The sequence below is a fragment of the Caretta caretta genome, chromosome 9, assembly GCF_965140235.1.
Source record: "Caretta caretta isolate rCarCar2 chromosome 9, rCarCar1.hap1, whole genome shotgun sequence".
Lineage (NCBI taxonomy): Eukaryota > Metazoa > Chordata > Testudines > Cheloniidae > Caretta > Caretta caretta.
In genome coordinates this window covers 44,694,241-44,709,344 of record NC_134214.1, presented here as the reverse complement: position 1 = coordinate 44,709,344, position 15,104 = coordinate 44,694,241, and the positions used below count along the sequence as shown (strand labels likewise).

At 43.3% G+C, this 15,104-nt stretch overlaps 1 protein-coding gene across 4 annotated transcripts in view; it reads left to right on the top strand.

Moving 5' to 3' along the window:
- Positions 1-15,104, top strand: part of ANKMY1 (ankyrin repeat and MYND domain containing 1) — a 57,601-nt gene that overhangs the window by 38,396 nt on the left and 4,101 nt on the right. For 3 of the 4 annotated variants that reach the window (XM_048863475.2, XM_048863474.2, XM_048863477.2), the window contains 5 exons: positions 196-327; positions 2,761-2,874; positions 6,626-6,791; positions 7,743-7,827; positions 10,635-10,789. In XM_048863475.2, the coding sequence (XP_048719432.2) occupies positions 196-327; positions 2,761-2,874; positions 6,626-6,791; positions 7,743-7,827; positions 10,635-10,789 (652 nt within the window). Of the gene's footprint in view, positions 1-195; positions 328-2,760; positions 2,875-6,625; positions 6,792-7,742; positions 7,828-10,634; positions 10,790-11,714; positions 14,533-15,104 lie in introns of those variants that run through there. The other variant, XM_048863476.2, reaches the window with a different exon arrangement.

Below are 15,104 nucleotides of genomic sequence, written 5' to 3'. Positions count from 1 at the left end.
AATATTTAGATGTTATTACTTTATGCCTTTAAGTTACTGAAAAATACTAGTATGCATTCCTGGTATATTATTGTAAACACTGTAAAGTATCGACACAGATATCATTGTACATTTTGGATCTCACAATCCTGCTGTAAAACTATCTAAGACGTCATCATTCATTGATTTCTCATATTTAACTATGCCTGTTTGCAGGCGGTGAGGGAACTCTTAGCGTATGGAGCTGACCCCAATCTTCCATTAAGCAACGGTATAGGTAGTGCCCTTTGTGCTGCAGTCAACACTACATATGAACAGAAGAGGACCATAGCAAACAGGATTTTATTGGTAAGAAAACCATATGTTGTTTTTTACTTCAATTTTCCAATTAACTTTTTGAGCAGGTGTTTTGAATGCTGGTTCTTCTTTGTGATTCAGTTGTCTTCTTTCCTAGTAACCTTCAGTGATGCAGGTTTTTTTCTGAAAAAGAAAAGGAGTACTTGTGGCACCTTAGAGACTAACCAATTTATTTGAGCATAAGCTTACATTGTAGGGAGAGTGGTCACTTTGGATGGGCTATTACCAGCAGGAGAGTGAGTTTGTGTGGGAGGGGGGCGGAGGGTGAGAGAACCTGGATTTGTGCTGGAAATGGCCCAACTTGATTATCATACACATTGTAAGGAGAGTGATCACTTTAGATAAGCTATTACCAGCAGGAGAGTGGGATGGGAGGAGGTATTGTTTCATGGTCTCTGTGTGTATAATGTCTTCTGCAGTTTCCACGGTATGCATCCTGATAGGGAAAAAACCCAGAAAACGACCCTATAATCATGTAAAGCTACGCTGCTGTCTTTTTTCTATGCTTATCTGTCCTTTCTACTTTGTTTATGGATAGAAAGAATGTGAACTGTGTGTAACCTGCACTCCCTGCTTTTGGGAAGAGAATTCCTTATACAGATAAGCCTCCATGCTCGTACCTACCCCAGAACTTCAAACCGACTGGGTTAACCGGTTCGAACTGGAAGAGATATCACAATGTATGCTGAACCAAGCTATAAAAGCTCATCCCTGTTCTTTGTTCGGGGCTTCACCATTTTTCTCTGAAAAGGAATTGGTGAGCCCTTCAGCTGTCGTATTTGCTAGCAATAAAGTGCCTCACTTTATCAAAGAGCCAAGACTCTGTGTTTTGTTTGGCTAATACAGAAGTCCAGGGAAGGCTACCCTCCTAACCCTAGACGGGAGGGAAACCCGTTTTCCCTAACAATCCAATGAAGTGAGCTGTAGCTCACGAAAGCTTATGCTCAAATAAATTGGTTAGTCTCTAAGGTGCCACAAGTACTCCTTTTCTTTTTGCGAATACAGACTAATACGGCTGTTACTCTGAAACCTGTTTTTTTCTTAGTAACTCAGTGATTCAACTGCCAATTCCTTTTGTTTCTGTATCTGAGTCTGTGCTGGGAAGATGAACTGTGTTGTGAAACATGTTAACATGTTTTAACTAGCATGGAGTTACTTGCCTTCTGCACAGAGGGGCAAGTCATGTTTGAATTATGGTAGGTGATTGTGGTTAACTTTGGGTCCCCTGCAACATCCAGGGTTCACTGCAAGTAACTATCATATTTTTAAATGCAGCTATCCTTGTCACTTTAAGGTGAAAATTGTGTTGAACGCTCACTAAAATCACATTAGTTGACTGGATGCATTTTCCCAGTGTGGACAAGACCCAGGAGAGTGTTAAGCCTTATCTACCTCAGGGATTTCCCCCAGTTCTAGCCCAACAGCATAGCCAGTGCAAACTCAGTTAGGGGAAGGCAGCCACAATCTGCATCAGTTGAGTTTACACCAATTTCAAGCAGAGGTAAAATCAAGTGGTGCAAATCACTGCTTGGAGCAAATTCCCAATGTAGACAAAGCCTTAGGGAAGGAGGTTAGTTTTGTCCTTTGATGATTGCTTTTTGTGCTTCCTAAGGTTGAGGGGTAAAACAAGGGGAAGCCAACCAAATAAAACAAGAATTTGGGAAGTGACTCATCCTCGCTGACACTTCTGAAACTCAACACTAATCTGCAACTACATAAGTAGAATTCTGTGTGCCATTCACTGTATTTCTTATCCCTTGTTCTCTAGCAGGAATTCCACCTTTCTGATGTCTGCTCTCTTGCAATCATAATTGTTTGACACCATAATCATTTTTACAGCACCCAGTTGTCATATCACAAGCAGGATATGGTGGGCAATAAAAATGCAGGAACAGATGAATTGTGGGCTCCTCTGAATCCCTTGCATTTCATACGAGACTAATGCAAACCATATTCTTGGTATAGCCCTGATCAGCATGTCTGGAAATGTATATATTTTACATTTACATCAGGGTTCTGCCTGATGTAATATATTCTAACTTTTAGGATTACAGATAAACAATGAGAATGAAAATGTGTTTCCATAGATGCCTGAACAGAAGTGGGGATTGGGTGAGATTGATATCTCTGAAAATCAGGGCCATGATTGCCTACATGAGTGTTGGAACTTTCACGTGCAAAACCCTTCTGGACATCCGAATGCTCATCATTAGAATCTAGTCACACCCAGGGGTTTATGTGAATAAAGCATGCACTCAGTTGTGTTCTTACAGAGTTGCATTTGCACAAGTAGAGACCAAGGTCTGGTGATCAGTCCTTTCAGTTTAATTATAACAAGTTTAATTATAACAGTTTGGTTGAACGTCCTGCCTTTTCTAATGTTTTTCAATTTTGTTGTTTTGCATTTTGTTTTTCTTTCTCCAGATTGATAAACTAATTGAGGCTGGTGCAGATATGTTGATGCCAATTACTCTTAACCAAGGGAGGAGAACTGCAGTAGGAACTGTAGTAGACTACGCATATTATAAATACTTTCAGGTATCTCTTTGACCACTAGAATTTAAAATTAATGTTAATATTAATCATGTTCTTCAGATCCATAAATAGAGACAACCAGATTTTCTAGTTCTGCACCTGTCACTTTGTCAGGGGTAGATGCTAAAAGCACCAGCAGACTCTCTTTTGTCCAGTTGTCTTGAGACTCATTCCATTCACCACCAAACTTTTAGCCCTATAAGGGTGACAGAGGTCTAAAAAGCCCTGGTAGTTCTGCCGTGGGAGAGAGATGATTTGGTCCAACTTTATATTAAGATTCCATTTATAGGTGGTTTATAAAGAGTTAATGAATGATTTATAGACGTTATAAGCATTTTACAGACATGATTAGTATATATTATTTGAGAGAAGCACATCAGTAAAAGGTGTTATAGATGGTTATAAATTATTACTGGAGGCATCTTATTGAGTGGTTGAACTTTAGAAGAATCTAGCACAGGGCTGGGCAAACTTTTTGGCCCGAGAGCCACATCAGGGTTGCGAAACTGTATGGAGGGCCGGGTAGGGAAGGCTGTGCCTCCCCAAACAGCCTGGCCCCCTCCCACTAGCCACTCTCTCCCCTTCCCGCCCCCTGACTGCCCCCCTCAGAACCCCCAACCCATCCAACCCGCCCTGGTCCTTTGTCCCCTGACAGGCCCCCCGGGACTCCCAAGCCTATCCAACCCCCCCCCTGTCCCTGACCACTCTCCTCCCCATCCAAACGCCCCCTGTGCCCTGACTGCCCCCTGGAATCCCTGCCCCTTATCCAACCCCTCCCTGCCCCCTTACCATGCCGGTCAGAGCGGCAGGACTAGCAGCCATGCTGCCCAGCAGGAGACAGCCACGCTACCAGAGCGCTGGTGGCGCGGCAAGCTGAGGCTGCGGGGGGGGAGGCCAGCTGTGGGAGGGGCTGGGAGCTCAAGGCCTGGGCAGGACAGTCCCGCAGGCTGTAGTTTGCCCATCTCTGACCTAGCACAATGGATTAACTGTTAAAATATATTAAAATTTATTAACCCTTTGTGAAAGGAACCTTAACATAAAGTGTAATTAATTCTGCTTTCTCTGGACTTATTTGCTTTAAAGAGCTGCTAATGCTTCCTGGAAATCTTTGAGATAATTTCTGTTTAGAAACATTGCTGGCTTGGGTCATCATAGTTTCATAGTGCTTAAGACCAGAAGGGACTATTAGATCATCTAGCCTGACCTCCTGTATATCACAGGGCATTAAATTTTACCTATGTTGAGCCTGATGACTTCAGTTAAACTAAACCTTTTTAGTCATCAGGACAGATTAAGGTGCCACCAAAGGGCCCCTGCAGTGGCAGGGAATTGTTGTGGTGAAACATTTCCACAGGATCCTAGTACTCAATCCATACCCCATGCTGCAGAGGAAGGCAAAAAAAACAAAAACAGAAATACCCAGGAGAAAATTGCTTCCTGACCCCAAATCTGGTGAGCAAGATACAGCAGTCAGGCGCCTAAGAGGGAGGAGTCTCTGTACCACCTCCGGTTTCAGAGTAGCAGCCGTGTTAGTCTGTATTCGCAAAAAGAAAAGGAGGACTTGTGGCACCTTACAGAGACTAACCAATTTATTTGAGCATAAGCTTTCGTGAGCTACAGCTCACTTCATCAGATACATTCAGTGGAAAATACAGTGGGGAGATTTATATACACAGAGAACATGAAACAATGGGTCTTATCATAGAATCATAGAATATAAGGGTTGGAAGGGACCCCAGAAGGTCATCTAGTCCAACCCCCTGCTCGAAGCAGGACCAAATCCTGGTTAAATCATCCCAGCCAGGGCTTTGTCAAGCCTGACCTTAAAAACCTCTAAGGAAGGAGATTCTACCACCTCCCTAGGTAACGCATTCCAGTGTTTCACCACCCTCTTAGTGAAAAAGTTTTTCCTAATATCCAATCTAAACCTCCCCCACTGCAACTTGAGACCATTACTCCTCGTTCTGTCATCTGCTACCATTGAGAACAGTCTAGAGCCATCCTCTTTGGAACCCCCTTTCAGGTAGTTGAAAGCAGCTATCAAATCCCCCCTCATTCTTCTCTTCTGAAGGCTAAACAATCCCAGCTCCCTCAGCCTCTCCTCATAAGTCATGTGTTTCTAGACCCCTAATCATTTTTGTTGCCCTTCGCTGGACTCTCTCCAATTTATCCACATCCTTCTTGAAGTGTGGGGCCCAAAACTGGACACAGTACTCCAGATGAGGCCTCACCAATGTCGAATAGGTGTGTCGAATCATACACACTGTAAGGAGAGTGATCACTTAAGATGAGCTAATACCAGCAGGAGAGCGGGGGGAGAGTGGGAGAAAACCTTTTGTAGTGATAATCAAGGTGGTCCATTTCCAGCAGTTGACAAGAACATCTGAGGAACGGGGGGGGGGGGGGGGGGGATAAACATGGGGAAATAGTTTTACTTTGTGTAATGACCCATCCACTCCCAGTCTCTATTCAATCCAATGTATCATCAAGGATCTACAACCTATCCTGAAGGACGACCCATCACTCTCACAGATCTTGGGAGACAGGCCAGTCCTTGCTTACAGACAGCCCCCAAACCTGAAGCAAATACTCACCAGCAACCACATACCACACAACAAAACCACTAACCCAGGAACCTATCCTTGCAACAAAGCCCATTGCCAACTGTGTCCACATATCTATTCAGGGGACACCATCATAGGGCCTAATCACATCAGCCACACTATCAGAGGCTCATTCACCTACCTGCATATTTACCAATGTGATATATGCCATCATGTGCCAGCAATGCCCCTCTGCCATGTACATTGGTCAAACTGGACAGTCTCTACGTAAAAGAATAAATGGACACAAATCAGATGTCAAGAGTTATAACATTCATAAACTAGTCTGAGAACACTTCAATCTCTCTGGTCACTCGATTACAGACCTAAAAGTCGCAATATTACAACAAGAAGACTTCAAAAACAGACTCCAACGAGAGATTGCTGAATTGGAATTAATTTGCAAACTGGATACAATTAACTTAGGCTTGAATAGAGACTGGGAGTGGATGGGTCATTACACAAAGTAAAACTATTTCCCCATGTTTAATTCCCCCCCCCCCCCGTTCCTCAGACGTTCTTGTCAACTGCTGGAAATGGACCACCTTGATTATCACTACAAAAGGTTTTCTCCCACTCTCCCCCCGCTCTCCTGCTGGTATTAGCTCATCTTAAGTGATCACTCTCCTTACAGTGTGTATGATAACACCCATTGTTTCATGTTCTCTGTGTATATAAATCTCCCCACTGTATTTTCCACTGAATGCATCCGATGAAGTGAGCTGTAGCTCACGAAAGCTTATGCTCAAATAAATGTTAGTCTCTAAGGTGCCACAAGTCCTCCTTTTCTTTGTACCACCTCAGAGCACTGTTCTGCTTCTTCTCCTCTGAGGGAGTCCTGCCCAATCAAAAGAGTAGCAGCTAATAAAATTGGTCAAAATATTAAATGTGATTATGTTCCAGCTTGCTCCACTGTGTTGTGTAAAAATGGCAGGTGTTTGGAGAGGAGAGGGGATCCTGTCCCTTGGCATAGGTTGAAACTGCTAGTTAGTATTTAGCAGGGCTGATACGGTACCATACATGATTACGTCTGTGTTGGGCATCCTTTCATCTAGTCAAGTTTACTTCCTGCTAAGAATAATATGGAAGCACATTTGCCATGTTAGATGTCTATTCCCTATGTCTTCTTGTGTGTGAATTGTGTGTTGCAGGATAAGAAGATAGCACATACTCCATACCACGCATTATTGCCGCCGGAACGGGAGATTTTCAATGCGCGCAGGGAGCTGCTACAGTACATTAGTGACCGGCTTCGCGAGCATGTTGTCTTGAAAGAGAGAGAATGGGATAGAGAAGAACTTCGGAAATCCAGGAAATGTGAGTTCAAGCTAAGCCTGCAGTCCATGTAAATATTGTATATATCGCTGTATGGGGATTTACACTTGTAAATTCCTATGCTGTGGGATTAAATTATAGCCCCTAATGATGAATTTGTTCCCCTCTAACGCTTTTCATTCTGGGATCCTTGTGCTTTACAGAATCCCATTGCCCTTCTAGAGTAAGTGGGTGCCATTCTCCTTTTATAGCTAGGGACACACCTAAGTACACTGCGGTTAAGTGATTTGCTCAAGGTGTTGCTCAAATCTGTGGCACTGCCAAGCATAGAACCTGCATCTCTCCCTGATACGTGTGTTTCAAGCACAAGATAATACTGCCTCTAGAGATTACCTAAAATGTGATAAGTGAAATGTGGGATTGTTACCTTCTGCAATTCACATAACCTGAAATTCTATGGCTTGTGTTATGCAGGAGGTCATAATAATCAAAATGGTCCTTTCTGGCCTTAAAAATCTGTTAACCTCTGTGTACCTCAGTTTCCCCATATATAGACTGGGGATATATTGCCAACCTTTGAAGTTCTTATCTTAAAACATTTTAATTTAAAAATCTGAGACAAGCCCCGCTCTTGTTCTTAGGGAGCAGTGAAAATCCATGATATATTTGTCTGTGGGTGTCACATAGTTCTCATTCCACTGAGTCCCAACAGGTGACCCTCGTCTTTAAGATGTTTTATGGACTCCGAATGAGGGATATCCAAAATATGGAGTAGGATGCTGAACATTACTTGTATGATACAGTGTTTTCTGTAACTTCCATTTCAAGAAGAAACTGTTCTTGCCTCTATAACATGGGCCAGAGAGTCAGATGTTGACCAGTGAGTACATTTGTGGCATATGCAGTTTTAATGGAAGTGGCCCTGGTGACCAGCGTGCTTATTCACAGACTCTAACTGTGAGGTCTAATTTTCTCATTTACATGTTGGTACAGTAGAGGCAAGTCCTCGTGCTCCCTCAGCTAGAAGAAAACATGTGGACAAGCGTGCTGCAATAATGCTATCACGGGAGGAAGTGAGGTATGCTAAAGATGCTGAACAGAAACACTTATAATTTTTTAGCCAAATATATCACTTCATGGCTCTGCCTCACCTGGACCACTGTCACCAGCATCCCTTCTTTGGCCTCTCTGACTTTCCCCTCACTTCTTCAATCTATCCGCTTTTCAGCAGCTAAAATTATCTTCCCCTCCTGCTCTGAAGTTAGCCAAAGTGGCTGCTATGAATGGACAAAGATGTTACAATTTTCTGGTTGTTGACAGATTGGTCATTTATATTCAGAGCTAATAATTCAAAAGAAGCCAGTCTAACCTTAGGCTTCCCAGACAAATTCTCCTGTGGCCCAGCATATGATGCAGCCATCTGCAGAGATCTTTTTACAAAGTCTAGAGTTGAGTCAAAACTCTTACGAACGTAGTCCCCCTGCCCAGCCTTGCAATCTGATCCTCGTGCCCCCTCAGAGCCTCATTAAGGACTTCATGTGTACAGGGGTTTCCCCCTAAGTTTCACATTGCAGGATCAGGGCCTTAGTGAGGAAGTCACTACTTCAGTTCCATAATACGTGTGCAACATTATGTACAGTGGTTAAAATTAAAAAAAGCCAGTGCCATCAGTTACCATACACTGGTATTGGGGAAAATATTGTACTGTTCCGGATAGCACTGTCTTTTATCTCTTTATAACAGATTACTCTTTGATGGTGGCCATTGTGTTTGTGTGTTAGTATAGGTTATTTACTTGGCTGTGCATGTTCTTACCCAGCATGTTGGTAAAGCGAAATATAGAAAATTCTGAAGTCCTAACCCTAATCTCTGATGCCCTGCCCCAATATTTCTTCCAAACTGAACTGAAGATACAGGGCTAGATTTTCAAACCAGATAGGTACATAATTTATGTGGCTAATATGGACACATAATTATTGGACCCATACTTATTTAGGAATTGTAGTCCTTAATGTGAGACGAGAAGGAAATGGAAGTAGTTTAGGAATTTACAAATGTAAATCTACCGGCATTTACAATTTTTAATGCTTTTATTTTAGAGTCCATTAAACACATTAATAGATATAATCCAGGCCCGTGATCAATAAAGGATTCAACATTTCCCTTACCTGACAGTTCTGACTTTGGGTGTACTGTTGCAGAAAAGCTCTAGGTCCAGTGGTGTAATGTAACACGGACACAACCTGGTCGTCAGCGGGCGGGATTGAACCTGGGACCTCTGGAGTTTATTGCATGAGCCTCTACCACTTGAGCTAAAAGCCATATGGCTATTAGCTAAGGCTATAGAGCGGACACTCACTCTTGGGCTCTCTCGGGTCTCAGTGCCACTAGATGGGATGGGACAGAACACCACACCCAGGAGGTGTGTGGGTTACAGTAACAATGGAGATAAACTTGCACACTTCCCAGAAAATGAGAAATGGAACTATGTTTGTTAGAAAAGAATGGGAAGAATTAGTTGGAGCCCAGGTGGGATGGAAAATGGAAGCCAAAATTATTCTTTGCTTTTCCAGAATGTATTACTTTATTATGTTTCCAAGTTTCCCTTGATCCCCAAGATTACAGAATGGATGCTGGCTGGGACTATTCATATTAATACTTCAAGGGCTTGCTTAGATCTTTTTTTTTCTCCTGCTGTGCCATTTTGTTAACAGTATTGATTGTATTAATGATGCTGACACTGAAGAGACTGAAGCAAGACACTAAGAGAGTCCATGATACACTGCCAGAAATGCTATAAAAATCAAAGCCCTCAATGCCAAAGATGTTGGATGATCCCATTGCATCCAGTATTGCCTTTAGAAACAGTTAATGAAAAGCTGAGGCATTGAAATACTTAAAAATTATATTAATCCTTGTGGTGCTTTACCATGTACAATGAATACCTACACTAGCTAGCCTGTAAGCCATATCTTGAGCTGTTATCTTGTCAAATCTCACAAGCTAATCAGGGTGAGACATGCGAATACCGTCAAGGAAATCACTGCTGTAAAGAGTTAGTGGTGGAGAGTCAGTAGGCAGTGCTTTTTTGTCTGAGTCCATACTGAACCAATAATCCAGCATGGTGATCGGCCATCTATACTGGGGTGAGGTTAGGTGATGAGTGTGGAGTGGGAGGGCATCTTTGGGATGAGATGAACAGAGGTTCTGACCACTTGTGGTTCTTAAAGATCCCAAGATGCTTTTAAAAGTTACAGGGGTATTTATTTCTAGTGCCTAGGCCACATTGCAACCGAGGTAAGTACGTTCTGCCTATCTAAATACCTCCTGCAGCATCAGTGGGATAGAGCATTCTTCACTTCTCGTCCTAAACTGATGGAGAGTTGCTCTGACGCAAGCAGTGTGCTCCAGCAGCGGCTGTGTTGTGTTCCTCAGTAGTAACGAGGTTTTTACAAACCTTCTCCAAATCTGAATACTTGTGTTTGTGACCTGCTGTCAGATTTAATATTGCATAGACACTCACTCCTACATTTAGTACTGGAGAGCGAGCCAACGCAAGGAGCTGGCTGGTGCACAGTGAATTGGCAAATGAGGGGGCTTCAGTGTGGGGCAGGCTTTGGGCCTGTTGCCTTTTGGGACACTTCACTTTGCACTGCTGCTTGTGTTCGTTCGTTCCCCAGATAGCAACATAAGCACTGTGATCCACCACAGTGCCTCGCTCCTCTTGGTTACCCTGGTGGATGAGGGTAGATTTTTACCCCTGGATTGTGAAACATTTTGATTTCCTTTGCTATGTAAAGTGTAAATATGTTGGCAAAGCCATGAAAAACAAAATAATAAACATGAACTCTCCTGATGGCCCTTCTCATGCTATTTCTGTTCCAGACAGCCCTTCTTTAAATACTGCTACCAGTGTGGGCGGGCTATAGGGATTCGACTCACTCTTTGCATACGCTGTTATGAGATCTTCACTTGCAGCAAGGCTTGTAAAGTCAAGGCCTGGAATGAGCGTCACAGGCGCGAGTGCTTTGGAGCTACAGGTAGGCTTGACTAATGATACCCCATAGAGTGCAGGGAAAGCAAGGCATGTGGGACATGTACGTTGAAATATGTTGCTTAATTGTATGGCCTGTTTTTAATGGTATGTATGTTAGTTAAACACTAAGGTAAGATCAAATTCATAGGTTTAAGTTAATATATCAATTGACCTTGAGTGGGCTCATACTTATTAAAATGGTAGATGTAAGAAGCTTGGTATAAGTAGCATTATCATTGATTTCAGCCTAGGAGACTTTTTAAAGGTGAACGGCAAAGCAGAAATAAAAGTTAAGTTACAGTGAGCACAGATTTCTGTGCCTCAGACACCCAATAAACCAGGTTATATGGGCCTTTCAGCACAGAAATAACCTTTTGCTGACCTTTATGCAATTAAAAATGAAAAGATTGTGAAATCCTTTTCTTGGTCCACTGAATCACAAATACCATGCCTCTCACTTCAGCCCTTATAATCTGCAGTATTTGTATAATAAGTATAAAAAATATACACGCTGATACAAGAAAAATGTTCTACACATCTGTAGAAGACTCGTGTAATGAAGCGATACCAAAAAGCAGACTTGCTGTCACCAGGCCAGATGCTCATATATTTGAGTGAATGAGAAATCTCTCGAATGTGAAGGCACATATACATAATGGTGCTGCCATTCTATGACTGAACTACATTTGAGTGGCAACTCAGTACATGACTCTTCCCTCTGGATCTATATTAAACTGTGGCTTGGGAAAATGCTAAGTCTGTGCTGTCAGTGACCAACGAAATGGAAAGAGTGCACACTCTCACTTGTAGCCTCTAAAGATCTCTTGGATTTCTCACAAGCGAGGTTTCACCTTGTTGTCCAGCCAAATTACAATATAGATTATTAAGTTTTGTTTACTTGTAGTAAATCCCTTCTTCTTTTTTAACAGGTGTTCTTCGTATCCGATCTTTAAGCTGTCGTTACATTGCTGTGTGCTGTTTCTGTATTTCATTCTACAGATGGCAGCTACATTTCTTTTGGCGTATACACTTGATTGTATATGCCTGTGCCATATATAAAATGTGCATGTGTTTGTAGATGCTTTAGAAACCCTGGGGATAAAGGAAATATGGAAGCGTATAAAATGCTATATCATGACTGCTAGTGCTTCAGTGCGTATGATGGAAGAAGAAGGAAATGCAGGAAAGAACACCAGTTGCAGTGCACATCCCAAACCACCAGATGGCAATGAAAACTATCCAATAATATGGTAGACGCAAGTTGAAAAATCAATACAACACAGTAAACAAAAAGATATTAAAGTTTCCGAATAAGAGCTTGACTACAAGAAAAATAAGTTCTTGACTAAGGTGATGCTGACCTTGCTAGAATATGGTCATTTTTTTTGCTCCTTCATCACTTTGACCAGCCTGCTGTTGCATATTGACCACAGCAAACAAGTCAGGACAGTGGGAGGGACCTCTTCTGAGATGGTACCACCTCTCCTGTGACCGTACTAGTGACTACTAAATGCAAATGAATTTTTTCCTTCCCGTGTGAATTAATAATAAAGACGAAAAAGCAACAACAAAAAAGCCACATTCAACCTCATGGAACTTGTTTACGTCTTAAGAAATATGACTGCAGCATGATCAGAAAAATGAAGGGTTAAGCATACAGCTGAGAGATGATTAAATAATATCCGGGCAGTCAACTGCGGGGAAGTTACTGTTGTGTTGGCTTCGGTACATGTAGTTGTGCTGGAGGATTCTGTTGGGAAAAACATAGACCTGCTGCTTTAGAAGTGCCAAACATCTGAGATTTCCGCTAAAACTTTCAGGAGGATAAGCCTTCAGTCCAAGCTGTTCCTTGAGTCAAGAAACTATATGTGAGCGCTACATTATAACTGGAATGTCAGTGATGGAAAAATTCTTCTAAATCCTGTTCGTTCAAAAACTAAGAAATTCTGGCGTTGGCCATCCGAAACTGTTTCTACAAATCCCAGAATGTCCTTTTAATAATGGCTGCTTATCATTTTGAAAACAAAAATTGTAGCTTGGGTTAGGAGCAATCAAGACTGAGCTCAGCAGAATTACTTTGATATTAGTACTCTGCACATATTCACTTGCTGAGCTGTTGCAAAGGAAAAGCTCCAGATTGGCCGAGAGAGGTCTCGTGACTGCCTTGGTGAGCTGTGATAGCTCTATTGTAAAATGCTGCCATTCATCTCATCTTCTCAGAACAGCAAGACCCATCTAGAGACCTGCCTTTTATTTATTTATTTATTATTTATTTATTTAGTCTTTTATTTATGTAACCAAAATGTTGAAACACAAATGGGAAGTTGAAGAAAAATGTCTAATTAAAAGTGACGGAAAATGTTGTGCTTAGCAAAAGAAAGTTAAGGGCCTGGCGTCAAAGGCCAATGTTATTAGTCAGCTTCCAATGGGAATCACTATTGATAAATAATGGTATCTGCTATAAGAGTTAGAGATGCAGGGAGTAACCATCAGACTCTGAAGACAAAATGGTGGATTGGCACCACAACAGCCTTCAAAAGCAGAATAAGAGTAATACAGGCTCTGTGGAAAAGAGCAGAAGACTAAGAAAACACTTGCTCCCAAGACAATCTACTGTATGTATTTTATGCATACCTAAGGACTTTGACAAATTCTAGTATTTCCAAACCTTTTAAATGGCATGTGTGGGTTGCATGTTGCAAAGCTGGCCTTTGGCAAATGCTTTTTTAATGTATTTGCTATGCCTAGTCAGTGCGTAGTGCTGGTTATTGTAGATGTTTCTTTTTAAAGGTTTTATTCTGCCATGAAAAATGCTAAAGGTAGTGTCTTGGAGATTACGTTCAGCTTGTCTGCAAGAGTGGTACTGTATGGATAGTCACCGTGAAAGCGAGTTAATCTCTGAGCCCAGTCAGTGTTTAATCGCTACTGAAAGACTGTCATTAAAGGGTTCCAATTTGTGCAAGGTGCGGCCATGGTTTGTGGAGAGCTGACTTGTTCCGTATGGCCTGGACTGAGACTACAAACTCATTTCACACAGGCCAATAACCCTCTCTTGATAGGAGCGATTTTTCAGTCATGCCTAACTTGGCGAGATTTCATATGGTGACTTGTAGATGAAAGGCTCCATATGTCATAACCAGATCTATGAGCAGAGCCAACCTGGAGGATCATTTTAATTGTTTTTGAAGGAGCTGTATAGAACCTGTCATGAAGTTCTGATACCTGAACATGTTGTGATACGGATTAATGGTACGTACCCATGATGACGTTCCTTTAGATCAGAGGTGGGCAAACTACAGGCCGTGGGCCGCCCGTTCTGCACGGCCCTTGAGCTCCTGGCCCGGGAGGCTCGCCCCGGCCCCTCCCCTGTTGTCCCCCACCCCCGCAACCTCAGCTCACTGCTCCGCCGGTGCAATGGTCTGGGCAGCGGGGCTGTGAGCTCCTGGGGCAGCACACTGCAGAGCCCGGCCTGACCCGCTGCTCTGTGCTGAACGGTGCGTGGATGGCTCCAGCCGGGCAGCATGGCTGTCTGTCCTGGTGCAGCTGCGCCGCCAGCCACCGGTGATCCAGTCAGCGCAGTAAGGGGGCAGGGAGTGGGGGAAGAGGGTTGGATATAGGGTGACCAGACAGCAAGTGTGAAAAATCGGGATGGGGTGGAGGGTAATAGGAGCCTATATGAGAAAAAGACCCAAAAATTGGGACTGTCCCTATAAAATCGGGACATCTGGTCACCCTAGTTGGATAGAGGCCAGGGGTGTTTGGGGGTGGTGGTCAGGGGGCAGGGGTGTGGATAGAGGTCAGGGTGGTCAGAGGGCGGGGAACAGGGGATTGAAGGGGGGCAGAGGTTCTGGGGGCGGTCAGGGAGAAGGGGTGGTTGGATGAGGCGGTGGGGGGTCCAGGGGTGGTAAGGGGACAGACAGCGGGGGGGTGTGGATGAGGCAGGGGTTCTGGGGGTGGGAATGTCAGGCTATGGAGGGGTTGGATGGGGCAGGAGTCCCGGGGGGGGGCTGTCAGGGGGTGAGAAGCAGGGGGAGCCGGGCCACGCCTGGCTGTTTGGGGAGGCACAGCCTCACCTAACCGGCCCTCCATACAATTTCTGAAACCCGATGAGGCCCTCAGGCCAAAAGGTTTGCCCACCCCTGCTTTAGATGGAGGAAGTGTTCACTAGTCTGGAGTGTAGAAATCATACAGTTAGTTGATTATGAACCAGTACCTGCATGCTGTAGATCACTCTAGACAATGGAGACTGCAAGGACTCTTAAAGATCTCCTTAGCTCTGATTTTCCCACAAAGTAATGAGTAAAAACTGGAAGTGCCAT